The sequence below is a fragment of the Cupressus sempervirens genome, chromosome 7, assembly GCF_028749045.1.
Source record: "Cupressus sempervirens isolate cs-2001-9-10 chromosome 7, ASM2874904v1, whole genome shotgun sequence".
NCBI classification, from domain to species: domain Eukaryota; kingdom Viridiplantae; phylum Streptophyta; class Pinopsida; order Cupressales; family Cupressaceae; genus Cupressus; species Cupressus sempervirens.
In genome coordinates this window covers 619,261,859-619,289,640 of record NC_143124.1, presented here as the reverse complement: position 1 = coordinate 619,289,640, position 27,782 = coordinate 619,261,859, and the positions used below count along the sequence as shown (strand labels likewise).

The 27,782-nt window shown below is 36.4% G+C and overlaps 3 protein-coding genes across 3 annotated transcripts in view; 2 read left to right on the top strand and 1 right to left on the bottom strand.

Moving 5' to 3' along the window:
• The window catches only part of LOC149548226 (Nucleotide-sugar transporter family protein), an 80,280-nt gene that overhangs the window by 12,058 nt on the left and 40,440 nt on the right, over window positions 1-27,782 (bottom strand). The window contains exon 5 of the mRNA XM_089792277.1: window positions 23,947-24,116. Within this exon, the coding sequence (XP_089648403.1) occupies window positions 23,947-24,116 (170 nt within the window). The remainder of the gene's footprint in view (window positions 1-23,946; window positions 24,117-27,782) is intronic.
• LOC149548229 (uncharacterized) lies at window positions 13,344-14,192 on the top strand. Its single transcript, XM_089792275.1, has 2 exons — window positions 13,344-13,715; window positions 13,881-14,192. The coding sequence occupies exons 1-2, from the start codon at window positions 13,354-13,356 to the stop codon at window positions 14,188-14,190; spliced, it is 672 nt and encodes a 223-aa protein (XP_089648401.1). The 5' UTR covers window positions 13,344-13,353; the 3' UTR covers window positions 14,191-14,192.
• Window positions 14,356-16,177, top strand: LOC149548228 (uncharacterized). Its single transcript, XM_089792274.1, has 4 exons — window positions 14,356-14,692; window positions 14,811-15,034; window positions 15,160-15,347; window positions 15,454-16,177. Exons 1-4 carry the CDS (start codon window positions 14,375-14,377, stop codon window positions 16,068-16,070), a joined length of 1,347 nt encoding a protein of 448 aa, XP_089648400.1. The 5' UTR covers window positions 14,356-14,374; the 3' UTR covers window positions 16,071-16,177.

The following is a 27,782-nucleotide window of genomic DNA, read 5'->3' as shown; positions in this document are numbered from 1 at the left end:
ATCTGTTCTTTCCAGTTGTCATAGTTAATTCCATCAAACTTCGTACTATCTTTCCTAAAATATGTCATAAATCTTCTTAAGTTGTTTAGCTTTTCCTTCAAAGACCTGATGCTCTGATACCAATTGTTAGAAAGTAAAGTCTACCAAGATACCTGGGGAGTGAATCAATTATACTCTTAAAACAATTCTCAATATTCTATCATGTAAATAGTAGATGCAACAACCACAAAAAGATAACCATGCACAATAACACTAAATATGTTAACTAGGGAAGCCCTTGATCAAAGGAAAAACCCCATTGGGGATGGTATCCACAAAATGATGTACTAATATAAAAGAACCTTCTTTTTGGATAGACCCTGTTAGGAGTCAATGAAATACAATCAGTACATATGAGTCCCTGTTAAGAGACTTTGAATCCCTGTTAGGAGATTCCAACCCTATTAGAAGCTGTGCCAACTATGTTAGGAGTTGAAAGGAGGACAACGGAATCCACTATCCAAATAGCCTCAGTACTATTCCTTCTGAATAATAAAATGTGAAACAACAACTGTCCAACCAGCAACTTGTCTTGCCAAATACAATGCCTTGTAAGCTCATCATGCCTCAATCACACCAAACTCTGTTATGATCTTCATAAGTTCACATATCAGGTTTGCACAATACATGTTACTAAGATATGACCGATTCCATTACAATACATCCAAGGAAAACATCTTTCCTTTATACTAAATCCTAAAACAAGTTATTGAGTCGTCCTTGAGGCTTTCCCAATTTACAATAATAATACAGGACCATCTTAAGACATTACAATATACGTTATATTACAATATTACACTTTATCCAAGATTACAAACAAATTGTCCGCTCACAGTCTTCATAACTTTCTACTCGATGATCCTCAGATTATGCCCTCTTAACCAAGTCATCTCTGACATGTCTTCAACCTTTGTCTCAATCTGCTTAAGCCAATTCCATCCTTGTGAGGAGATAGAATCAAAACAACAATACCCACTTTCTAGAAATGTTGTATGAAAGCATCTAGACATATTGTAGAACATAACCTCAAGTGCACATAAGCGATCTTCAATCCATGAACTGGGCACTCTATAACTGTGTCAATCTTCACAGAAGAACCAGTATGTTGACATCAATGAAAAACACAATCATGAATGGAATACATAAGTTCTGAATCATGTCTCCAACAATGCTAATATACTCCCCCATAGGAATATCATCAGCATTCATGCTCTAACAGAAAGAATGGGTGTAACTCCATTGATGGAAAAGTTAAATACACAAGGTGCAGGTTGATGCTTGTTGGAGTGCATGTATGCCTTAAATTACATAGGCACATGTTAAATTGAAGTTCAAATATAAACTATACACATATAAATACACATGGTGTATATAATGATGTACCTTGTTCTTTTGTGCGGTTGATGAGATTGTTGTTTTTTTCTATCTTCGAAGGCATATCAAAATCTTGAAGGGATCAGTGAGGTGTATGCATTAAATTATATAGGCACATGTTAAATTGAAGTTCAAATATAAGCCACACACACACACACACACACACATATACAAATGGTGCACATATTATGTGACTTGTTCTTTTGTGCGGTTGATGAGATTGTTGTTTTTTTCTATCTTCGAAGGCATGTCAAAATCTTGAAGGGATCGGTGAGGTGGCAAGAGTCACTCCTCTTGCCACCATAGGCAAGAACCAAGTTACTTCTTTCCATTGATCTCTTTTGTGACAATTTTGTTTATGGTATAGCTCATTTTGAAAGGAACAAATTGTGCGGGTGAAGCTCGCTCGATGATTTCATATTTTTGTGGATGTTTATTGCATTCTATGTGGCACTTGTGGAATATTGGAATCACCATTGGAAGGAAGTCTGCATTGTAATCATGTCTCTATTGTGTTTCCATTAGTTTCCACTTCAGCTAAAATTTTCAGGCATAAATCTAATATTCTCTTGTTGTCCTTATAAGCAAAAGCTTAATAGTTGTTGCATTATAATAAAGAGCAATGAACTCAAGCAGTTACATATTTTTATATTTCCTTAGAGGAACCTTTGATTTTCTTGATGTGCCATTGTTGTCGATAATGATATGGATCATTCAATCCTATGTTTGTGTCATTGTTCTCTTTAACAAATATGCAATGATCTTGATCCTCGGATGATTATCATGCTAGTCATATCAATGTTGACCAATTTGATCCTTAGATCAATGTTGACCAATTTGATCCTTGGATAGTATCATGCTAGTCATGTTAATGCCAATCGATTCGATCCTTCGATTCTATCGTGCTGGTCATATTAATGTGGAATGTCCTACACACACATATACATCCATATATACATATATGTTCTGTTAATAATAGAAAGGATTCATATGAACTTTAATATTCATCTTGTTATTCAAAGAGGACCAATTCGATGTCAGACATTCATTACTACATTTCAGTGAAGATAGAACAGTTAAAGATAGCATCAATCTGCACGAATCATGATAGGAAAAGAATGTTTTCTTTGTATGCAATTATAGACATTGTTATGAAGAAAGAACCACTCAATTTTACATGCATTCCTGGGTAATTGAATAAAATTGTGTCTTTCGGTTTTCGATTACTAGTCGCCCATTTTTAAAAGGGTTATTTTTCAATCGAGGCAGATCTGTTTTCCCTATGCCTTTTGCTTGTGCCTTAAAGTGTGCGGAATAGAGAATTGCTTTCTGTGTGAAGCACCATTTAAACTTTAATGGTTAAGTTACTTAAGCAAAGAACTTGCCCAGCATCTTGGCCTTACGACTTGCCTAATTGAAGAAGCCTTGGTCTGTATGACTTAGCGACAGTAGTTCTACCAACTAAATACCGTATACTTGAATCTTTAAAATAGTCGATCAACCTTTGGGATGGAGAATATGTACTGGTCATGATTCTCAGAAAACATGATCTCTTAAGTACAATGAGACCATCAAAATTTGGATATTAGATTAAAGGTACTTTGTGACCCATAACGAGTCTAGTGGTTACATTGACTGCACAAGGATTTGTGCTTGTAATTTTAGAACCAGTAGTGCTTTATCGAGCTAAGAAGTTCACCTTGGTAGGCGAACATGTCTATAGATTGGCTGGCTATGACTATTGTAGGTTCTATATCGAGTCTCGGATGGAAAGAAAATGGAAGTTGTGTTTCCATGCCCCTAAGAAGGGTCAGGTCACTTCCATAAGGAAGTTGTGCACGAATTGTTAGACCACAATTGTAAGATCAATGGTTGTTCTCCTAGGTCCTAGACACACATGTTAATTTAGTTTAACTATGGACTACGTAGAAACATTCCTGCTTTTGGTCTCATTGTCACTTTTCAACCTTAAGTGGGCCATGCATTACCACAATCAACTTTGCACCTTGGAGGGTGATCGACCTTTAGTGGCTGATAAGTTATCACTTTATGTATCATGTCATAAGATTAAGACACTTTGTCATAATCTTAAGCCTTCCTATGTGGCACCTTGGCCCTTTAAACCAGTGGGTCTCCCTTGTAATATTAATTTAATCAAGTTAGTTAATTCAAGCTATTCTACTGTTGTCTAGGTGAGAATACAATTTATTCTTGTCATATTGATCATCTCCCACTAATGTGCTTTCAATTAGACCTCTAGATCTTGGGTAGCTATCTCCATAGAAAAATCTTACAATAATAAATTTAAAAAATATAGAAATATAGAAAAAATAATAAACATAAATAAAATATATTTATGAATATACATTAAAATTCAATTAAGTTTAATGAATGGTTGTTGATGCGAGTTTTGTACCACTTACATAACATATTAGGATTTGAATATTCAATATGGGATATCAAACATGCAACTCCTCTCTTGAAAAGTTAATGCTCATGAGACATGAGTATAACTCCAATGTTCCTTACACCGTTGGATACTCGCTCAATTTTATCGATGTGATTTGCTGGTAATCACGTAGGCGGCCTTATGCTATTCATTCAAGGATGACTTGAACTTCGGTGGAATGAAGGTGATGGTGACTCGGTTTGTGAAATGTGCGGAGGCAGATAATGTTGATGGTGGTGGTGATGGAGGATGTGTCTACCAGTGATGATGTTGATGGGAAAGCGATAGTTGTGGAAAGTGAATGAATGTGCTCTGATACTTAACTTACTCCTCTAACTTCCTTCTCTCTAAACCTCGACTACCCAGCTACTCACTATTCTACTCCTACTCCTATGAATGGAAGGTTAGCAAATGGACGGGGATCGAACCTAATGAGAGCTGACCAGCGGCCTCACTTCCATAGGTGCAATGATTCAAAGGAATAATAAACTAGTTTACCACACAAACCTTCCTAACCAGCCGCTAAGATGCTAGTGGTCTAGTATTGATCCCTATCAAACATTTACCAAAGCTACCATACAACTATCCATCTACTTTAACCTCACTTAAACAACTTCAAATAAAATTTGCTTCAACAACTTGAAAGGAAATCTAACTGAGTGGAAGTAGAAAACATGCAATAATACCCAATGTTCTTAATCAACATGCAAATCGCAACAATGAAAAAGAGAGCAATTTTGGTATTATCTTCGCAACAATTTCTCCAACATTTTACAAATAAGAGCAAATGGCCTTATATAGAGGCCAAAAATACAACGGACGGTGGAGATCAAAACAAGATCAACAATCCAAATTGGATCCTCAAAACCTTAATTAGGGTTGCCAACCCATCGGCCAATGAGAAGCTGCCCCCTCATCGATGGACCAATGAAAAAAGTGCAAAAAGTAGCAACCAATGAGAAGGCACCAAAATGGTGGCCAATTCAAAATAGACACTTGTCCTACTCTAGAAGAAAGGGAAATTGCCACTTGGGCTTAAATCAAATGATCTCCTAATATAAATCTTCCCTTTTCTTTCATTTTCTTAGCTAAGGCAATGAACTTAGCTAGCCTTTCGTTAACTTCTTCCATAGGAGGACAAGGTGTGTGCTTCGCTCTGAGTTCCACTGACATCACCACACCGCTTGCTGCTTGTAGTATCTTTTCATGAACCTTCTCATATTCATTCGCAAATCCAATAAAAGCATTGAGAGAGGAAAGGGTGCCCGAATGCTTTTTCTTGCTAGCAACCCTTCCTAACTCATTCAACCTCAATCCAAAATCTATCTCATTGATATCCCTTCTCTGATGTCCTCAAAATCAAGGGCTGCTCTGTTGCCGCTCATCATGGTCGTAATGAAAGTGTCGATGCTTGGGCTGTGATGTGCAACTGCCTTTTGTATATCCTTTTATTGTATCGCCATTGGTATCGGTTATTCAACTCATTTTCAAGAAGAAGGGTGTTTTGGGCATCATATCCTCTTTGTCTTTCTTAGTGTTTGTCCGCTTGGGATTCTTATTTGCACTAACATCCTCCATACCCGTCACCCTATTACAAGATGGTAGAGTGGTGGACTAGAAGGCAAGTAGAGTCAAGGGAAGCAATCCTTATACTAGAACGAAAGAAGGATGTCAACTTAAGGACCCCTTGCAACTTTAGACGATGAAAATTCACCTTAACCAATAATCGTACAGCGATTTTTCAAAATTAGGACTAGACCTCAAGAACTTCAAATCCACTTGCAAATCAGAAATTTATCATGTAATTCACCTCCAAATAAAATTACCCAACCTAGGGCAAAAATCGCAGCTTCTTGCAAAAATCAGAATTTTATCTCCCACAAAATTCGGCTTCCACAAATTTCGGCCCCCACAAATTTCGACCCCCACAAATTTCAGCTTCCACAAAATTCGCCAAGCAAGAAGAGTGCAGATCTGCTCTTGCAAAATCCCCAACACCTTGAGAAGGAGAAGTGAGAAGTGAGGAGGAAATGGGAGAGAGGCCTCCTCTTATACCCAACTTTCTTACTACCCCCAAGCTAGCCGACTTGGACACTGGGAGAAAGAAAAACAAATAATTAATGCAAAATTATGGCCCACAATTAAATACTTAGCTAAAATTAATTTTGCCATGATCAAAATTAACTTTTTAAATTGCCAATTGGACCAAAATTGCAAAAGAAAATAAATAATGCCTTAGAGGTGTTAAACATTTCCATTTAATGAAGATTTAGTAATTAATATGTCATTAAAATTGGATTTTGGCTAGCCAAAAGCCATTTTTCAATATTAAATTACTAATTGCATTAGAGACTAAAAAGTTTTCAAGGCAAATTAATTCATTTAAAACCAATTTCTACAATTTTAATTCAAATCAATTTAGCTAAGCAATTTTAGCATTTTAACACATAAAATTATTTCTCTAGAGCCTAAAACTCGATTTTGCGATTTGACTTCACCATCACAAAAATTAATTTTCTTCACCAAAAAAAAATTAAGATTTTCCAAAAGACCAAATTTAACAAAAATTTCATTTTTTTGAAAATTATCCAAATTTATATAATTATATCCAAATTTATATAATTATATCCAAATTTTCAAAAGAAAATGTCTAAGTACAAAATTCACAATTTTATCCTGCCAAGTTGGAATTAACTTTGAAATTTGTTCGCCCTAAGGATAGAATTGGTGTCTCTAGAAAATCAAGCTAAAAAAACCAGGTGAAAATAAGCTAAGTCTCTCCCATTGGCCTGAAGGTGTCCAAGGCTCAAAATTTTCAAAACTCAAAAAAACTTTTGGACAACTTCAAAAAATTATTGCCGAGGCGATCAAAAAAGGGGTCACCAAAAATTTTGGGGCGATGGTGTGAGATCTCACAACAATGGTCAAAAGCATGAAATAAAGAGTCATGACCATTGAAGAATTAAAGGTACAAAACAGATATCATTTCTTGAGACAAGGTATGAAAAGGAGAGAATAGAGCATGTGAATTGAGAAATTAAAAAGAAGAAGAAATGGGAAGAAGATTGTGACTCATGTCAACGGGTAGAAATAATGATGTGTGACTTCTCCCTCATATTGGACGATATAAAGGGGAGAAGGTTTCGTTTGAGAAAGACACCCTAGGAAGATCAATTTGGAATATAATTTAGTATTCTCAAAAGGCAACAATGCAGGTTTGTGACTCAATTGTAGAGTAGTCGAATACTTTGTTGTCCCTCCTTGCGCACACATACCCAGGTCCAACACGTATACATCTAGATATACATTGGATATTGCACCTATTGATGTGAGTTTTGTTCCACGACAACATACAAAATTGAATACCAAATCTCCAACTCTCTCTTGAATAAGGATGCTCGTATGCTAAACAATGTAAATGAATTGTGTGATCAAATGAGAAATGTCAAGATTCCTTCTTTATTGTGGATATTCACTTAATAATAATGATGTGATACATTGGTTATCACGAAAGGGCTTACATTGTTCATTCAGTGGGTATGAACTACTTTAACAACTTCCAACAAACAAATTGCAAGGGAAGGGATTATAAAGCTAGTCTACCCCTAGAATACAAGAGATTTTGGATGTCTTTGTGGCTCTGCTAGACTTAGTTTAGCCATCCACATCAATCAAGCTAGTGCAATCTCCTAAGATAAATGTTAGATGTCCAAACTACTACCATTCCATTAACACCATCTATCAATAAATATCAATGTGCAAGCAACAATCGATGTTAAGCTCATATAAATGTCATTCGACCTAGTGGTTTGATCTAAGTGAGTCCACTAAAGATGTATCCAAAACCACTTCATTCAACTAAACTCTACTTCCAAATTACTCTAAGGAAATGAATAAACCATGCACTACTCTAAAGAGCACATACTCCACTATTAAGACCAAAAATGAATCAATAATTACTTTGATAGCATTATGACAACAATCTCAACAAATCTGCTCTCCTACCCTACCCTCTAATGAATATAATCTTTCACAGATGAGAAGGCCTTTGCCTTTTATAGTTGCTAAATTACAATGAAGGGCCATGATCAATTCAAGATCAAAGGCCAAGATTTACCCATCACAAACCCTAATTAGTGGTCACAACAAACACCCAATTGAATGAAGGCACCACCTTATGGACCAATAAGAAAATTACAATGCTTATGAAAGCCAATGAGAAAATGGATAAGGTAGAGGCACTAGATACCTTCCACATGTACATTTGGCACAATATGATTAAATGTGTTTGAACAAGTGCAATTGGAATTTTCCAATTGGCTGAAAATGGAGAGGGCGCCATCTCAACATCTTTAAAATAGACATGATCAATTCCTTTGGTGATGAGAAAATATCTCTTGATAATCAACATTATCAAGCCTTTAATTATGAAGTGTATGATGCTATCATGGTGTGACCATAATTCGTGATGCTTTGATCACAAGATTATGATGTTTTTGTTTAATTGTTTCTATGATACTAGACAATATTCTAATCTTAACTCATGCTTCTAGGCTGTATATATATGTATGGACATACACACTTACAAACTCAAACGAAACCAAACCCGTTTTCCAAATTATTTTTTGTACCAATGACCTGGTTCTTCAAACCCAAACTTAAATCGGCATCATAGGATGAAAGTGATGACAAAAACAAAAATGCCATGCCCCTCGCCAATAGCTTTTTAGTTGACAAAAAAGACACTAATATTCAAACTCAACAACTTTAAACAACCAATTGGTGAAAGTGATCAAATTCTATGGTATTATGTTGCCACATAAATCATGTCTCCATTTGTATGCTTTATTGGAGGAGAATTATAACCTTGTGCTGCTGAAAAAAGTTTGAATCTAGAGCACATTGCTACTGTATAAGGCCATCAAAGAAACTTTACCTTCAAGTACATGCATGATAATGCTAATGAAGAATTTACCAAATCCAAGGGAGTTTGAGGCTACATTGTTGTGGCACTAATGTGTTGTGAGCCATTGAATATGTGAAGACTCATCCAATGACCAAAAGAAAGGGCGAGTCAAGAAAAATGTTTGTAATGTTCCTTGCTAGGATGTGTGTGTGTGTGTGTGTGTGTGTGTGTGTATATATTTCCATTAGACTTTTACATACCAAAAATTTATATATCTCATTTATTCCTCTATATCTGTGTTATTTTTCTATCTTGATACTCCCTATATATAATTTTCATTCTTAGAGTCATGTCTTCTCATAAATAATAATTATATTATATTTAATAATTATATTAATAATATAAATGATATTAATAATGTATATTATATTAAGAATATATTAATTATATTTCTTATTATTAATATTATTACATATATTAGGCATAATATAATCACTTATATATTATGATTATTAATTTAAAATATTATGTTTTATCATTTTATATAATAATATTTAATTCTCAATTTTTTGATATATTTAATACAATTATTTATATTATTGTATTTATTTATTTATACCCTATTTTGACAAGGAGTCCTTTCTCAAATTTTGCTTGTCCTCAAGCAAGATCATAAATTTTCTCGTAAAGCCAATATACAAGCATATAATTGGATGCATGAAAATACAAGTAGACACATGAATGCATGAAGACACAAAGTAGACATGATGAGACATAAAGGCATGCATTTTTTATTAATGCCTTACAATTTGTGAGAAGCTAGGGTCAAGAAAAGATTTACAAAGTTTACTTCCTCAATAGAATCATGCAACCACAATTGATCATTAGTACATACGTGTATGTGTAAGTTTCAAGAAAATGTGAGTCAAGATAATTTACTCCAAGCCAATTCCATACTAAGTCCAAGAGTACAACTTTGGCCCCCTTGGCCTCAATGGCAATTTTTACAGATCCACACGAGGTGGCCTACTTAGTGGGATGCTTGTTTTGTTTTGCTCTTATCATTGTTCTTAGTCAAGAAGAACACTTAAATTGAAAACAGATTGCTTAGGCACAAAACTCAATGGTCCCCCTCAAGGTTTTTGCGGATCCAAGCCCTTAAGCCTATATTGGGCATGTCCTCAAGGCAGCTTTGGGATATTGATCCTTACCCATCTCAGAACAATCGATTGGCTGGATTTCCACTAGCCTCTCCTTGAATAGGCCTTTGTTCTCTCTCTTGAGGCTACCCTTATAGGTAAGTTAGTAATAAACTATTTATGAATTGAAAAGGTTATGCTATCTTGGTTATAACTCTGGCCTAGAAGGATTGATGAGATACACAATAGGTCACTTTGACACCAAACTCAATGAGCTCCCTCAAGGTTTCGAGGATCCAAGCCTTAGGCATATACTCAAGGCATTTTTGGGGGTGCTGACCCTTTACCCATCTCAAGATAACTCGTTAGTTGGATTTATACAAGCCTTTCCCATATGGTAAACCTATTCCTTTCTTTTAGCTTAGATTTGTAATGGATCTGAGCATGAATATTATTTTTACAAATTGATTAATAAGTAACATACTTTTACCTCACTGATTGATAAAGTGGTGCAGAGTTGGATATGTGCATACAAATTTTCAAAACTGTAATGGCTCCAAATCACATCAGACAGAATTTTGATATTATATTCAAGCATGGAAGACCACAATTGGATCAAATCTTACATGTATTCCCCTGCAGGACTTCCAAGAAACCATAAAAAATAGTTTCTAGTTGCCAAGGTGAAATTTGTAGCTTCCAGAACGCTAAATGGAGCATAATCAAATCATTGCATATTCAAATGAAAATAGGAATTAGAAGAATATGTCTAATATTTCAGACAAACACTTAGCGGTTCATTCCCCCCTTACTTAATCTATATTAATTAGCACTTTCGGGAGTAACATGCAATACCCTCACCGGGCAAGGTAAACTCTCACAAGAATAAATGCGATAGACCTCTTGCACCCCCACTAAATAATTTCTTCCATCGCATCATCGAAACTCACAAACAATTCAAAAGAGTAATACTATTGTTTCAAATTCATGCAATTGCATCATTCCATCAGATTTAGAAATTACTCCCACTGCTGGTTACAATTGGATGCCCAAGTCTATGACTAGTCTCAGGAATTACAATCAATCTTCGGCTAATGCTCAAACTGAAAATTCACACTATTGTTGCCTTTGTGAGCCAAATGGAATTCACAGTGTCAAAATACACAACTGTCATTACGACAAAGAATTTTTGTGTCTCCTGAACAAGAAATGCTCTTTGTTTTTTGTTTGAAACACTCCTTTTTATGGGGTTGACAAACCATTCATGTGGCTTGATGTCTGAAATCCTCACCTTGCTTACATCCGCTTTCAAGACCCTCGTTATATATGCCAATCAGTATTTTTGTTGTCTTTTTCTTTTGAGTAGAACTTGTTCAATGGTATATTATATCATTGCTACATTTGCATGTCCTCCTTCCCATAATTTGATTTATACTCCCGTGGACCCTTTTTGTCATCAAATGGAATGATATGTTGCTCGATATCTTCGTTTAGTATAAGTTTTTGGTACTTTATCGTGAATACTTCAGCTATGTCCTTCGCCATTGAGACCCTTAATTGGAAAATGGTAATATTATTTTTTTATTTTATTTTTTCTCCTGATATGCCCTCATCTTCTTCCTTATGACAATTGTGTTTTTACTTTTCTTATATACTTTCTATTGAGAATCGTCAAGAGCCATGGAAAATATCTCTATAGTTACCAAAACCCTAATCCAGAATAGATGTTCAAAAAAAACAGCAATGTTCAGATCGTTCAAAAAAAAAATTAATTAAATTGTGAAGTCTTGTTTAGGTGCTTGATATATTCCAAGGTCGAGGTTGTAAAATTTTATTTGTCCAATGTAATCTTTTTTCATTCGTTAAGCCAACGCTTAGGAAATAAATTGAGTGTGATTGTACAATGCAACCACACCATTCTTCAAAATCTTTCCATGGTATTCAATATGGCAAATGAAAATATTTTTTATGCAAAAAAAACCTTAATCCAGAAAAATCCTTTTTTCTCTGAAAATAAACCCTTGTTGACTGCAAATTTGTCTTCTAATATAACTTTTCTATAAATTTATCTCAGTCAAAAATTTAAAGGCTAGCAGGAAAACTAGCTCTGATACCAATTGTAATGTCCCTTACTAGGATATTATGTGTGTATATATATAAATATATATATATATTTTTTTTTTTTTTCTTTTTCTTTTTCTTTTTTTCCATTAGACTTTTACAAGCCAAAAAATTATATATCTCATTTATTTTTCCATATTTCTCTATATTATTTTTCTATCTTAATGCTCCCTATATATAATTTTCAAACTTACAGTCACATATTTACATAAATAATAAGTATATTATATTAATCATAGATGTGAGTATCGCCGATTAATCGGCGATACGAGATAAAATCGCGATTTTTTGGGGCCGGCGATTTAGTCGCCCCAAAAATCGCGATTTTTTTTTGCAGATTTTTTCCAAAAAATCGCAGATTAATCGCCTAAAAAATCGCCTAAAAATCGCGATTTTTTTGCAAAAAATCGCTCGCGCCCGGCAGTCACATAAAGTGACGAAAAAACATGTTTTTTTCATTATGTTTTTACATTGCTTAGGGTGTTTTGGAGAGGAGAGGATAGAGAAGGAGTTCTTGGCAAGAAATAGGCAGAATCAAGTGCATTTGGAGGCCTTTTGATTCGATTTCTTCGTTACTAGGTAAGTGATTTGAATCTTTGTTTTTTGTTTTTGCAAGAGATTGTATTTTTTTTTCTTGCATGTAAATGGATAAAAATACATTCCTAATTAGTTAGGAATGCATTTGATGAATGTAAGCAAGATTAAATGCATTCATTTGCATTTTTTTCCATTCTAGATCGAATTTATGCTAAAAATTTGCCCTTTCTAAAAAAATTTGAAACCCTAGCAGCTAGTTTGTTTGAATGTTATTTGGATTTCAATTTATTGGTGCTGTTATTGGAATGTTGCTTGAATTCTTTGTTTAACTGTTAATTTTGATCTTGTTATAATTTATTTATAGTTTTTTTTAAAAATTTGTATGTGTAGGCAGCCCGCAGCAGTTTTAAATGGTAGACAAATGGCCATTGACTCCATGCCCCTCAGGCTACATTGGCACCAGGCCAAAGAATGCGAAAGATCAAGCATGGAAATATGCCTATGAAGCACCTGATGAACCAACCAAAGTGATTTGCATTCGATGTGAAAAAGTAATATCCGGGGGCATTTACCGGTTCAAATATCACATCGCAGGGATCTCAAAACATGATACAAATCCTTGTGAGAATACAACAGAAGAAATAAAAAGGTTTGCAAATGCCTTGCTCGCAGCTGAAGAGCAAAAAAAATTGCAAAGAGAGCGGAATAAATTGCATGTCAGGGCAGCCATAGCAGAGACCCAGGGCAGTTTCATTGATGTTCTGGAGGAGGAGGCAGCCATTGAGAGCATGGCTGGCTCTTATCGTGGGCCGCGTGTCCGCAAACAGGGTGTTTTTTCTTTCACGAGTTCCACTCCCACTCCCACTCCTACACCTCCTAGCACTTCCGCACCATCAGGATCAGCAGGTGCTTCTGGGATAGGGAGCTATTTTGTGACGAGGCACACACCTGGTGCACAACCTTCATTAGAGGCCACTAGATGGAATAAGGAGGTCCATGACCAGTTGGACAATGCACTAGCAGATTTCTGGGTTTTCAACAACCTTCCTATTAGTGTTGTTGACAGTCCCTATTGGGAGGCTTTGGCCACAGGGTTGACAGTTGCAGGAAAGGGGTACAAGTCCCCTTCTCGTTTTGTGTTGGGTGGCAGGTAAGCGAATAATTTTATTACACTCGATTTCCTTTTAATTTTTAACTTTTTACTTAGTTCTAAATTTTAATTAATTTATCTAGAAATTAGAATGTTGATTACTAAAGTCTAAATCAATTTTAAATTACTAAGAATCTAAGACATAACTAAATTTTGTTTTTGTAGGCTTATTGGAAATGCTGTTGAGAGGGCCAAAGCATTTGTTGAGGAACAGAAACAAGAATGGACAAAATTTGGTTGCACCATTCTTTCTGACGGGTGGACGGATGGGAAGAGCAGGACCATAATTAATTTTTTGGCCTGCTGTAATGATAATGTGGTGTTCCTGAAATCAATCGATGCCTCCAACAAGGTAAAAAATGCTCAGACATTAGCATTGATGTTGGAGAATATGGTCTTAGAGATTGGCATTGAAAATGTGGTGCAAATCATCACAGACAATGCTGCTGCATATGTATCAACAGGTAAACCGTAATTTTATGTTGCATGTGCATTGTGAATTTCACAACAAGAATTTTTAATAGTTTGATATATTTGAAAAGTTGGAAACTAATTAGTATTTGCTTTTACAATTGGCAGGAAAACTCCTACAGCAGAGGCACCCCACTCTCTCTTGGACCCCGTGTGCAGCACATGTCCTTGACCTTCTTTTGGAGGACATGGGCAAACTTGAGTGGGTCACTCCAATTGTGGAGGATGCAAGGCGGGTGACAAAATACATATACAATCACCCATGGGTCCTTAGCCTGATGAGAGAGCACACTGATGGCAAAGAAATTGTCAGGCCTGCCGTCACAAGGTTTGCAACGATTTTTTTGACATTGCAAAGCATTCTCGATAATTTGGCTTCTTTGAAGCAAATGTTTGTTTCCAAAAAATGGCTTGCTTCCACATTTTCAAAGAAGAGTGAAGGAGAGAATGTTGTGCGGATTGTGTTTGATAAATATTTTGAAGATAAGGCTGATGAAATAGTAAAGGTAACTACAAAACTTTAAGTTTTAGTTTGCACTTTACAACTTTATAACATACTAAGTTTGTAACTCAAGTAAATAATAATTTTGTAACTTGTCAACTAATTTCAAATTTATATTGCAGGTGTCTGAGCCTTTAGTCGGAGTTTTGCGTTTGGTTGATGGAGACCAAACGCCAATGGGTGAACTATATGAGGCCATGGACAAGGCCAAAGAATCTGTCAAAAATTACTACAAGGGGGAAAGCATCAAATATGAACCCATTTGGCAGATCATTGATAGAAGGTGGAATAATCAGCTTCACCAACCCATTCATGCAGCAGGATATTTCCTCAACCCACGTTTTAGGTATACTGTAAGCTCATTCTTACTCAAATTTAAGTTAACAAAGACTTGAGTTCATTTTGCTTTCGTAGGGTGTTGGGTGTGTACTAAAATTGGAAGACTTATTTGTTTTTGGTTTTTGGTTTTAGGGCTGATGGTACATATGCAGATCCTGATGGAGAGGTCATCAGAGGCCTAAGTGAGTGCGTCGAAAAGATGGTAACCAGCGAGGAAACAAGAGATAAAATCATCGCTGAGCAGGAGATCTTCACTTCAGCAGGAGGCAAGGTGTTCTCCACTTCTCTCTGCAAGAGAGCAAGGCTTACACAAACCCCAGGTAATACATTTGCAAACTTCTGAATCTCAAATGCTAAATTAATATTTATGTTTCATTTTTTGTTGTCTATTAGTATTTTCTAACTTGTACAATTTTTGTGATGCAGTGGCTTGGTGGACCACTTGGGGTGCAAGCACTCCAAATCTTGCAAAATTTGCTCTCAGAATCCTATCACAGCCTTGTAGCGCATCACATTGTGAGCGCAACTGGAGTTTGTTTGAGGCCATCCACACAAAAAAGAGAAACAGGTTGTCCCAAAAGAGGATGAATGACATGGTCTATGTGCAATATAATCTTAAATTGCGCATGAAAAAGGCGCAACAAGATCCGCCTGGGCCAATCGATTTGGATGAGATAGATCCTTATTATGATTGGACGGCACAAGAGCAGGCTCCCTTATTTACACAGGAGGACATCTCCAATTTGGAGAGGGAGGCCGCGGAGGAGGCTGCGAAGGAGGAAGGGGGTGGAACTGGATATGACATCGATTTGGATGACATCGAGGAGGGCGATGATGAGGATGATGACATTGAGCTTACTGCAGAGGACCTTGACATCTTGCGCGCAGCGAATGTGGAGATACCGACATCTAGTTCTATAGCTACACCATCTCCTGCATTGGCACAGACACAGACACGGGCACAAACCCTGCGGGGTTCTAGTTCTAGAGCTTTACCCTCTCCCGCACTCGCTAGTAAAGTGACTGGGAAGAGGAAGATGTAGTCCTGTATTTGACATTTGTACTTATTTGTAGTCATGTTGATGTGCTTATTTGAACTCTTTACATTTGACACTTTATTTATGAGAATACTTCTCATGTGTTGTGAACTTGTTAGTTGTTAGTAATTTACAACTTGTCACTACTTACTTGTTAGTAATTTACCAATTAATAACTCTTTTTGCATTGATATATATCTAAACATGATTGTTTCTTATGTATTGTTAGTAATTAAGTCATTAGATGCAAAAAAACATTGAATTCTGTAAAAAAATCGCATTTTTTTATTAAAATTTAGTGGTTTTTTAGTTCCCGATTTTTTCCCCGATTTTTTCCCGATTTTTCCCGATTAAACTTTTTCAGGCCTAGGCGATTAATCTCCTCAGGCGATTTTTACATCTATGATATTAATAATATAATTATGTTAAAAATGTATATTATATAATAACCTATATTATATTAATAATATTATTATTTTTATTAATCCTGTCGTATATATTAGGCATAATATAATCACTTATAAATTATGATTATTAATTTAAATATTATGTTTTATCATTTTATATAATAATATTCAATTCTCAATATGGTTTTTTCTATTAAGTATAAAGCGACCAAAAAAAAGGAATAAACCACAAAGTGGAGAAATTTAGAGTATCAAAGTATTAGAAAACCCACAACCAGCATGACAATAGTATCAAAGATCTGAGCCTATTCAGATCATACCAACCATAAACACCTGGCTAACAAAAAAGCAAACTAGAATAGACAGGATAGAATCTAATCCACTAACTCTGCCATCCAAGCGGTCCAGGCAACATAGCCCTCAGTCCATCAAAACCGCGGACCATCCTCCATGATGATGTTGAAGGGGTTGTCAAGGATTGTTGTGAGAGGGATAGCAGGGGGCCTCGGAACAAGACATACAATGATAGTAGGCCTCCTTCCAGCTCTAATCTGTGCAGCATGTTGTACAAAGATCAAGGTGTTCCCTACTCTGTTGTTAGGGATCATCTTGTCCAGCACTTCACCTATGGAGATGTGGTTTTGTCTCATGTCCCTATCCTCTATGATGACATGCAACGGCTCCACTTGGGGTGGAATAATTAAAGTTGTTGCCAATTCTGAAAGTTCACCAGGTGTAGACTGGGTTGTTGTATCAGGTTGTTCTCCTTAAGGTGGCGCGGCACTAGAAGCTCTTTTCTTCTTTATAATTTGATTCAACATCTCTTTCATTGTGCAACTATCTTCAGTTGGCTCTTCTAGTTCCACATGATGATCAAACAATAGATCCTTCCTCTTTAAAATCTTCGTGCATTCTTTAATGACTTGATGGAACTTCTGACCTCTGACCTTAAAAACAATGGAAACCTGTAAACAAATGTGTCTGATAATGAGTCTTCGCAAAGACTCAATAAGAACCCTATGTCTACTCTTAAATATACCCTCATTTCTCATAATCCACAATTGCCAAACTACCAAAGAAGAGAAGGTAGACCATAAATCATTAAGGAACTTAGGTAAATCTGGGATGTGACCAGTGATGACATGAAAAAGAGAAATATGATAATCTAAATTGATTCCAAAGAACCAAACCCCTTTGGCAAAAGGGCAAGTAGAGAAAAGGTGGTCAACAGCTTCCGGGAGGCGACAAATAGAATAGGCATAGGGAGTTACCATCAGGCATATTGACAGGGATTTTAGGAAGCAAGGCTTGCTACAGAAAACAAGTAATCTTCAATTCAACAAGTCTATGCCAATGAGATTGAAGAACCTTGGCCCAAGCTGGTTGGTATAGGTTGGTGTGCCATTTAGCATTAAGATGATTAATGATGGCCAAGGAATCTGACAAAAGATTATAGACCAATTTGGCTTTGGTTTCTAACACTGGCGATCCATCAAGCCATCTCAGCTCAGTGAATCTGTTAATGGGGGGCCCGCAATGAAAGGTAAGTTTGGCTTGTGACTAGGCTTCCTTAATAATGGAGTAGGTTCTAAAGTGAGAGGGTGGAAGAGAAAAATTAGAGCTAAGGTCCTCCCATTTAATCAGGCTACCATCTTTGATCAAGTTATTGAAACTCAAGATACCATTCTTGCACCACTATCTGGCTGAGAAACCTTGCAATAGGGCCAATGAATTCCCATTGCTTTCCAAATTCCACCATGGGGATTTCTCACCACATAGTTTAAAAGCACAATCCGTCACCTTGTTACTTCCAATCCACTGTCTCACCTGTTCCCATCCTTTCCAAATGGTTTTAAACACTTCAGACCCACATACTTTGATTTTTCATTTACCAGATGGAAGATCATGGATGTGCATATTTTTCCAAGCTCTTCCCCAGTAGGGGACCCCTCTAGAGACATTGTTTCCGATTAGAACCTTCCAAGGGAGTGCTTTGGCAACCATTTAACCACAAGTGCACACCCTTGCCGCCTCAAATCTTTTAGCCCTAACCCTCCAATTTCTTTCCTTCTGACACACCACTCCTATTTCACTATATGCCTCTTTTTCTTACCTCTGTCATCTAATCACAAAAACTCTTTGATCACTTTTTGAATATAATTGATGTGGGCTATATTGAATAGCCATGTTGAGGAGTCGTAGATGGTATACACAACTAGGATTTTCTGGCAAACTTGCACTCTTCCAGCCAGGGACAAGTAATTCATGTTCCATTTCCCTAACTTCTTTTCAATTTTGCTTTTGACCCATGTCCACATGACCGCAACTGTGAATGATCAATTCAAAGATAAACTGCAATGTTAACTTCTTCGAAACATGTCTATGTTCAAGCATGGATCGAGCCATCTCGGTGATTGTTCTATTTCGACATTCAACTACATTGTTATGTTGTGGTATGTGGGGTGTGGTTAACTGGCGTTTAATGCCATGAGTATCCAAGAAGCCAAAGAATTCATTAGAACAAAATTCGCCCCCCCCACCCCCATTGTTTGACAAAAGTGTAATAACAAATTTCCCAAACTCATTTTCAACTAAAGGTTTAAACTTTTGAAATACAAGAAATGCATCTGATTTCTTTTTAATAAAAAATTCCCACATTTTTACACTGAAATCATCAACAAAGAACAGAAAATACCTGGACCCCCAAGAACAGGAGTGGCCATAGGGCTACAGATGTCGACATGAAGAAGCTTAAGTACCTGAGAAGCTCGCCGTGAATCACCACTGGTGAAAGGTGTACGATGTTGCTTCCCAGCCTGGCATGCATCACAGACTCCAAGTTGAGTCTGAATCTCTAAAAAACTGAGGACAAGCTCTTCCCGAGCAAGCTGAGAGAGATAATGCACATTTAAGTGTCTATACCGTTGATGCTAAAGTGTGGTAACAGAAGACCACCAAGCACCCATAGCTAAGTCCTGAGAATCACTAGAATCAATAAGTTGAAAAAGACAGTGATCCTCAAGACCCACTGCAACAATAGACTGAGTCGCCCTATCACTGATGGTTCACTAATGTGAGTTGAAGGTGACATCTAACTATGGAGAATGTCGTCGCAACTGACTGACTGAGAGTAGATTTAGTTCCATCCCTGGAATGTAGTACACATCGAGAAAAATTAGATTCCTCTTATAAGACTGAATTTGAATGTTGCCTTTGCCAACAACGGTATACTCTTCTCCGACACCAAAAATAATAGAATCGGAATAAGGCTAGTAGTCAGTGAACCAATCTCTACGATGAGTGAAATGACAAAAGGCACCTAAATCAATGTACCACACAAACAACTTCACATGATCTGCAGGTCTTTTAGCTATGAAGGTGTAAAAGGCAAATTTTGTCTGCTCAATGTGCTCTACACTACTCCCTTTGGGTTGTGAACCTAATTGCTTAGGTTGGGTAGCTAAGCATTTCCGACATTCAACCTTTATGTGACCAAACTTGTGGCAATAGTTGTATTGGATGTTTTTCTTTCAAGGACTTTATAAAGCTAGAGCAGAGGACTTCTGCTAGAAGACAACTGAGAGTTGCCTTTATCCTTCTAAAAGAATTTAGCACCAAAGGCTTTCTCTGTGGAGATGTAGTTGGAACTGCTAAAGAAATGTTGTTTCCATCAATCTTGCTGAAGCAGGAGTGTGCAGAGATCTATGAATTTCAGATCAACACCACAAATGATGTTGAGAGTCTCAATAAAATGCTCATAGGACTTGGGTAAACTCCTAAGAGTGATGACCACAATGTCGTCTTCCTCCATCTTGTGACCAATGACAAGCAATTGATCACGGATTTCCTGAATCCTATTCGGGTGAACTTGGAACAATGTTCGCTCATCCATGATAACAGAAAACAAAGTGTTCTGCAAATATAAAGCTCTGCTTTTGTCAGAAGTCCCATGAAGATTCTTGACATGTGCCCATATCTTGGCAACTGTCTTGTCGAATGGAATCTAAGAGAGTTGATCATTAGCGACGGATAATTTGAGAAGTGTTGATGCGAGTTTTGTGTCACTACATAACATATTAGTAATTGGATGCTTGATAATTTTCCTTTTCCCTTTTCAATTTCATCAATGAAGAAGTACATCCAATTTTCGAATTGCATAGCTTGAGCTAGGCCCATGATCCGGCTGAGAAGAACAATGAGATCGCCATATTCCGGCTTGAAATCTGCCACTGTAAGCCTTGTTGATTTGTTAACTCCTTTCCTTCCTTCATGTATCCAATTCCGCTTTAGATGTGAGAAGTAGGCCTCTTGGTTACCTTGAAATGATTTGGCCGCCTGATCCACCATTACAACTGTCATGCCCTTGCTCTGGGGAATATTAAATGTCTCTTCAATTGCTTGTTCGCCAATGTTGGCCAACACTCTCTTCCCTTCGCCAAAAATGATGGATTTACTGTCTAGATCAAATCTGGATGCACACTCCATAATCAATTCCGGACAAGGCAAAGTAGGAGGAAAAGCTGCTGCATGTACAATTCCGCTCTTGTATATCCTCTTTGCCAAGGGAGATTGTCCTTCCTTTAGTTTGTCCCTCATCCGTATCATGTCCACTGTAGCGATATTAGTATCGATTATTTTCTTCATTTTCGAGAAGAAGGAAGTTTTGGGCGTCATATCCTCTTTGTCTTTCTTAGCGTTTGCCCGCTTGGGATTCTTACTTGCACTATCATCCTCCATGCTCGTCGCCCTATTACGGGATGGTAGAGTGGTGGACCAAAAGGCAAGAAGAACCAAGTAGTGCAATTCTTAGAAAAGAGCGAAAGAATGGATGTCAGCTTAAGCACTCCTTGCAACTCTAGATGATGACTTTCACCTTAACTAATAATCTTACAGCAACTTTTCGGAACCCGGGATATGACATCAAAGAATTACAAATCCCTTTGCAAATTAGAAAACAAAGCCTCTAAGCTTATCCAACACTTGCCTTCTATGCAAAAATCAAACTTTCATATGTATCTCTTCTCCCAACAAAATTGCCCAAATCTGATATAAAAATTGCAGCCCCTCTAGAAAATCAGAATTTTGTCTTCCACAAATTTCGGCCTCCACAAAATTCGGCTCCCACAAAATTCGGCTAAGCATGAAAAAAAATCTGTCCTTCCACAAAATTCACCCAAGCAAAGGAGCAAAATCTGTAAAACCTGCCACCTAGGGCACAAATCGCAGCCCACAAAGTGGAGCAAAAATCCCCAAAAACGCAAAAAATCTGGCCCTTAGACAAATCGCCCAACAATGGCAATGGAGAAATTGCCCAAAAATCGCCAAAAAACTGCCTTCCACCAATTTCGCCCAAGTCTGGAAATCTGCCCTTGCTTCAAATTCGCCCAAGCATGAGGAGCAAATGAATTGATGAAAATGAAATGGGAGGGGACTCCCTTTATAGCAGCTTTCACCTTCCTCCCAGGCTGGCCGACTTGGTCCTATAGAGGACAAAAAAAAAAAAAAAAAAAAAACAAAATTAAAGCTAAGTTAGTGGCCCACTTTAAATACTTTGCCAAAAATTTAATTTTCTAAAATGAAAACTGCACTTTTAATTTACTAATTAACCACAAATTGCAAAACGAAATTGAATGGTGCCTTGGGGATGCTAAAAATTTCTATTTAATGAGGGTTTGCTAATTAATACATCCTTGAAGTTGAATTTTGGCTAACCAAAAGCCATTTCTTAATATTAATTTACCAATTTCATTAAATACCAAAAGCTTTCAAGGCAAATTTAATCTATTAAAGCCAATTTTTGCAATTTTCCTCTAAATCGATTTTGCTAAATAATTAAAATTTTAAAAAATAAAATTGCCTCTAGAGTAAAAATCGATTTTGCAATTTAACTTCATCTTACAAAATTAAATTCTATTTCACCAAAAAAAAATAAGATTTTCCAAGAACCTAAGTCTAACGAAAAATTTCCTTATTTGAAAATCATTCAAATTTACAATTAAATCCAAATTTTCAAAAGAAATCGTCTAAGTACAAAATTCACAATCTTATCCTGCCAAGTTGAAGTCAATTTTGAACTTATTCGGCCTAAGGATAGAACTGATAGCTCTGGAAAATCAAGTTGAAACCGGGCGAAAAATACATCTAACCTTCTCCACTGGCCCTAAAGGCGATTAAAAAGGGGGTCCCCAAGATTTTGGGGCGATGTGTGAAAACCTCACAACAAGAAGCATCATCGCCTCTCGATTATTCAGAACCCATGTATCTTGATCACTACCAAGGGCAGTCGAACATTGTGTAACACCTAGAACAATCTAATCAAGATTTCCATATTCAAAAATTGCTATTATCCGCTACTTCCAAGTGTCATAATTCTGACCATTGAATTGTGCATTCCTTTGGAGCAAAATATTAGTCAGAGATGCCATAGCAAGTTTTTCAATGAAAAAAGGTGAAAATCTATTAAGGCACGTACTTCGACGCAAGAAAACAAAAGACCCAGAAAAATTGAAGGGGTGCCTAGAAGAGAGCTCAAAAAACCCAGAAAGAATATGTTGTCGGTTTCCAGATCCACTGGTTCAAAAATTGAGAAACCCAGAAAAATCTGACAACCTAGTTGAGCTCTTGGAAAACCCACTCAAAATCTAAGCATAGAAAAAAATTAGAGCCCAAAAATTAGGGTTTCAAAAAGAAACGTCCTAGGCTGAAAAAAGCTTGAAATCAATGGCGAATTTGAAACAAAAAAACACAGTTTCTGGGCACGAATCTGTTACTGAGGGATTTAAGAAACCCTTGGCATCATTCTCAGTCCTAGATGTGCAAAAAAAATAGATGAAAATGCCCAAAAAAATAGTGAAAGAAAACAAACAATTATCTACAGCCTAACTAAATATTAGAAACATTTTAATATTTACAATAGATTAGAAATAGATAACCATTAACTAATAATAGAAGCTATCTATTATTGTAATAGCTATGACACCATATTGTAAATCCTAACAAAGACCAAACCACAAAACCATTAGCACACAACTAAGCTTTATTGATATTGTGAAAGAGTTAAATAAAATGTACATTATAGTTGGCGTATATGGGCAAGCAAGTGAAGTGAGAAGGTAGGCGACTACCGACTACCCTTACTAATGTGTGACACTTCTAAGCAAAGTGATATATGCTCATGCAAGTGGCAAGCCAAGATGTAACAGGTGTCCAAAAGGGAGGTACACATCTCAACTTGAAAAAGTGAACAAAAGACTAAAATGCCAAAGTAAAGTAAGCTTATGTGTAAATAGGTCAATCTAGAAAGTGTCAAATGCACCTATAATTATATTTTTCAACTCCATTGTTAAAGAGTTCCAACTTACTCCAAGGACTTTCTCATTCATTATTTTTTCTACCATCCTACACATCAGCATATATCAAGAAACCATCATAGCAATATGCAAAACTATTTAAATTTGAGATACAGAGATACCTACGCATATAACTGTACATTTTGCCAGTACAATGAATCATTGTTTTTCTTCATAAGGTACTCAGTATAGACACCAGCTAGTGCTGAAAGGCAAGCAGAGAGTATACCAAATAGGTATCCCTGTAATGGTGCAGAGAACACAGAATTGCACTTGGTCTCTCCACAACTTTTTATCTGTGAAATCAAAAAATCCATGTATCATTCTTCAGGCAGCCTGAATAATCAATTCATTTTCCAAGTTTCACTATTACTAATATTTAGGCGGGCATGATAAAGAGCATACAAAAATAAATGAATTTGTAAAGACCATTCCACAATCTAAAACCAAAGCACAGAGCTTGATAATTGAAGCAACTGAGCATTTCATAAACATGCTCTTATCAAATATAACAAGCAAGGTGAAAAAATAAACAATTGTTGGAGAAAACCTTATCATTTATATGCAGGGTACATTGGAAACACTATCATACATGAGGAAGAAAGAAAGACAACCAATATTAATCTCAGACCAAAGAAAAATTGCAGTTCTTGTAAGACTTAACCCTTCAAGGTTTCTCAATCACAAACTTTTAATATAGTTTTATAATGAATAAAAAATGAAGCTTTAGGTTAACAGCCCCTAATTATAAAGAGTAGAGACGAAAGGCTGACAATTGAGATGCAGACAGATAATAGATACATGCATTTGCAGGGACAATTCAGATAATTTACCATACCAGGCACACTCATTGAATAAAATCCTTTAGTTTGAAACAAATGTAAAATGTGTTCAAGCAAAAACTATCAAAAGAAAAATACGAAAAAAAAGAAATGTAGAATTAATTCTAAGAAAATATCCTGAAGCATGTAGATCCTCCTTCAGGGAGAGGGTCAACAAATGTTAAAAGAGAATAGGTCAATATCAACCCGCTCTCTTCAAACAGGAAACCTTTAGTTTTAACATTAAATTTTTTAATACGTATGGCTTATCAATACGAAGGCATGCTATTGGAAATTGCTTTATGCTACTGTGGAAGTTCTATACAGAATAGAAAACAGAACAAGAAACAGCTGATAACTTTGGGCAGGGAATGAAATATTTGTTGTATGACTAGCTTCTCAACCATCAATAATTTTACAGAAAACATTATGTTATATAGAAACAAGAGGGACTAAGCTCTAGGACAGGAAGTAACAAGAGAAAGAGTCTCACAAAAAAGACAAAGGATCTGAAGGGATTCCAAGAATTGCAAGTTCTGACTACTTCCCTTAGCAACTTGATAAATTCTAGAATTTTGAACATATTTTCTTATATCCCTATGAATGCGAGGCCAAAAATAATTCTCTCTCACCAAAGTCACTGACTTATCAATCCAAAGTGTCCAGCGAATCTGCAATGCTTTTTCTTAATCAGATTATCCCTCATTAAACTTCAAGGTATACAAAATTGAGATCCTCTAAATAACATACATTCTTGAATGAAATAGTATAACCCTTTTCTTCAATCTGTTGCAATAGTTTCTCTGTGAACTTTCCAAGGCTCTGCAAAATCAAGGTTATCCTCAGACAAGTTCTTCAATTCCTCAAATCCAAGCACTCCAATCCTCGTCTCTATCAGAAAATTTTGTCTTCTACTCAAAGCATCAACTTTGTTTGACTTATCAATCCTCTGCTTTAACACAAATGTGTAACTCTGCAAGAATTCAACCAATCTCATGTCTTTGATTCAACATACCTAGGAGCAGCAGCATGTACTAAGCCAAGTTCACTCAATATCATCCAACAAAACATTAACCTTGGAATACTCTCTGGCTAGGAGGGCAGTTCGCAGCTTATGATCACTAGGGGGAATGGCCATATCTTTACCATTTTTTTGAAATAGGAGGATCAGGCTGCATAAAATGGGATAGCATTAGCAAAAAAGAATAACAATGGATGACTTTGTAGCTTCCAGTGCTTATGCATTAAACATACATTCAAATGTTCCTCCCTCGTCTCAATAGGACTACCACCAATAGTAGATGACATGGGCCTAGATGATTGTGTACTTGAAAAAAGGTGTGGGCATTTCCAAACCTTGTTTCCCAATTTCAACCTCCATGTGCAATCTATGGCGCTCTATTCTCTTCTCTTTTGTTCAAATGGGACAAGCCATAGCCCCATGGCATGCAATGTCCAAAAATGAGACTTCATCCTTGTATAGCTGCTTCTAAAGTCATCCAAACAAACATGACAATCCCACACCCTAGTCCCCCATGAATTTTTTTCTTTTCATCCCTAAGTATAACATATTCGAGAAGAGGTTTTTCCTTGTTGAAAGGGCCCTTTGGATATTTATTCGGGACTTGTGCAGAGCACTTAAACAAATCAAGTTGCTGCCCACTACTAACCTAAACACTTTGAACTCAATTTTCACCACACATTTTCAATTCATGCTCATTATTATGTAATATCCCAATCATTAAATAAAAACAAAATAATAACAATGGTAGTTGGGGTCCCAACTGATTTATGTATATCTCAAGCCCATCTTTTATTGTTTCGTCATAGGTGTCTATCGCCGTGTCAACACTTGTTGTGACCCTTCGGAGATTTCCTCTCATGGGTATTTATGACCGGCATATAGGATGTTTTATAAAGGCGACTTGAAATATTTTATTGTTCTACAAATTCCAGTTGGAGCTCTGCTTTGTTTGTCATTTCAGAACTGAAAGATTTTCCCTATTTGCCTAGCGCCGTTTTGGTGGGATTCACCCCTTTCCCTAGTTTGCTTGTATTAATTTGTTTTGGATCTAGCAAATTTGAAATGCTATCATTGTTTGAGTCAAGAATCACCTTTGGCGCCATTAACATCTGGCATTCATCCTCTATGGATTTGTCTGTTTTTGTGAATACAAACCAGGTATCTCAACATTGGCGAGCTCTATCCATAAGCAACGTAGGCCCCAAAAAAAATCCTTCTACAGGCAAACATTAACCCACTGTACGGTCTGCATAAAACAGGCTTAGTTTGGCAGCAACACTCAAATATCACCACTGTACAGCCCCTTGGTAGACTTTGTACGGTCTCCTTATATCACCACTGTATGGAAAAGAAGAGTCAAGCCGCATGGAGTATTGACACTATATGGTAGGAATCACACCACTCGGTACAGTATATGCAATCAGCATATGGCAAGGCAGCAGCATACAACATTTTCCCAAATAACATGTGTTAGTGAACAGTTTTTCCCTTCTCTCTAAATCTTAATCAGTTTACAATTCTATCCCCACTAATAGGAAAAACAAATATACTAACAAATGAGCTTCTTTCTTAGCAAGCTCTTTGCATTTACAACGTGCAGCTTCCTTCCTTAAAAGATTATTCAGTTAACTCTTATTATAAGAGAATGTTTAATAGTACTTTTAACCAGAAAGCCTAAGGCATTAACATTCAGCTCATAAATATGAAAAGAATGTGCAGATTAAGGAACCACTCAAATTTGACTACGATAATAAGCCATGTGGCAGTGTATCACAATGAGATCATAAAATCAACAAACATAGACAACTTCTCTCTGCTACGTTAGGTAGAAAAATATCATACAATGAAATAAGAATCACCTTCACATGTCATTAATATCCACATGAAAATGAACAGTATGCATTCACGAACCACAAGATCCAAAATTCAGGTAATTCAGATATAAAACAACAGGATTTCATATATGTTGTATTGCATAAAGTTTTAACAGATCCAAAGCAAAATGTCAAAATATAAGTCTTCTGAAAAACCAGAGAACCGGCCCTCTCAAAGTCTTCGAAATAAACTTAAATAGCCACACAGGGCCAAGATTTAATCTTAAAACTGACTCACACAGG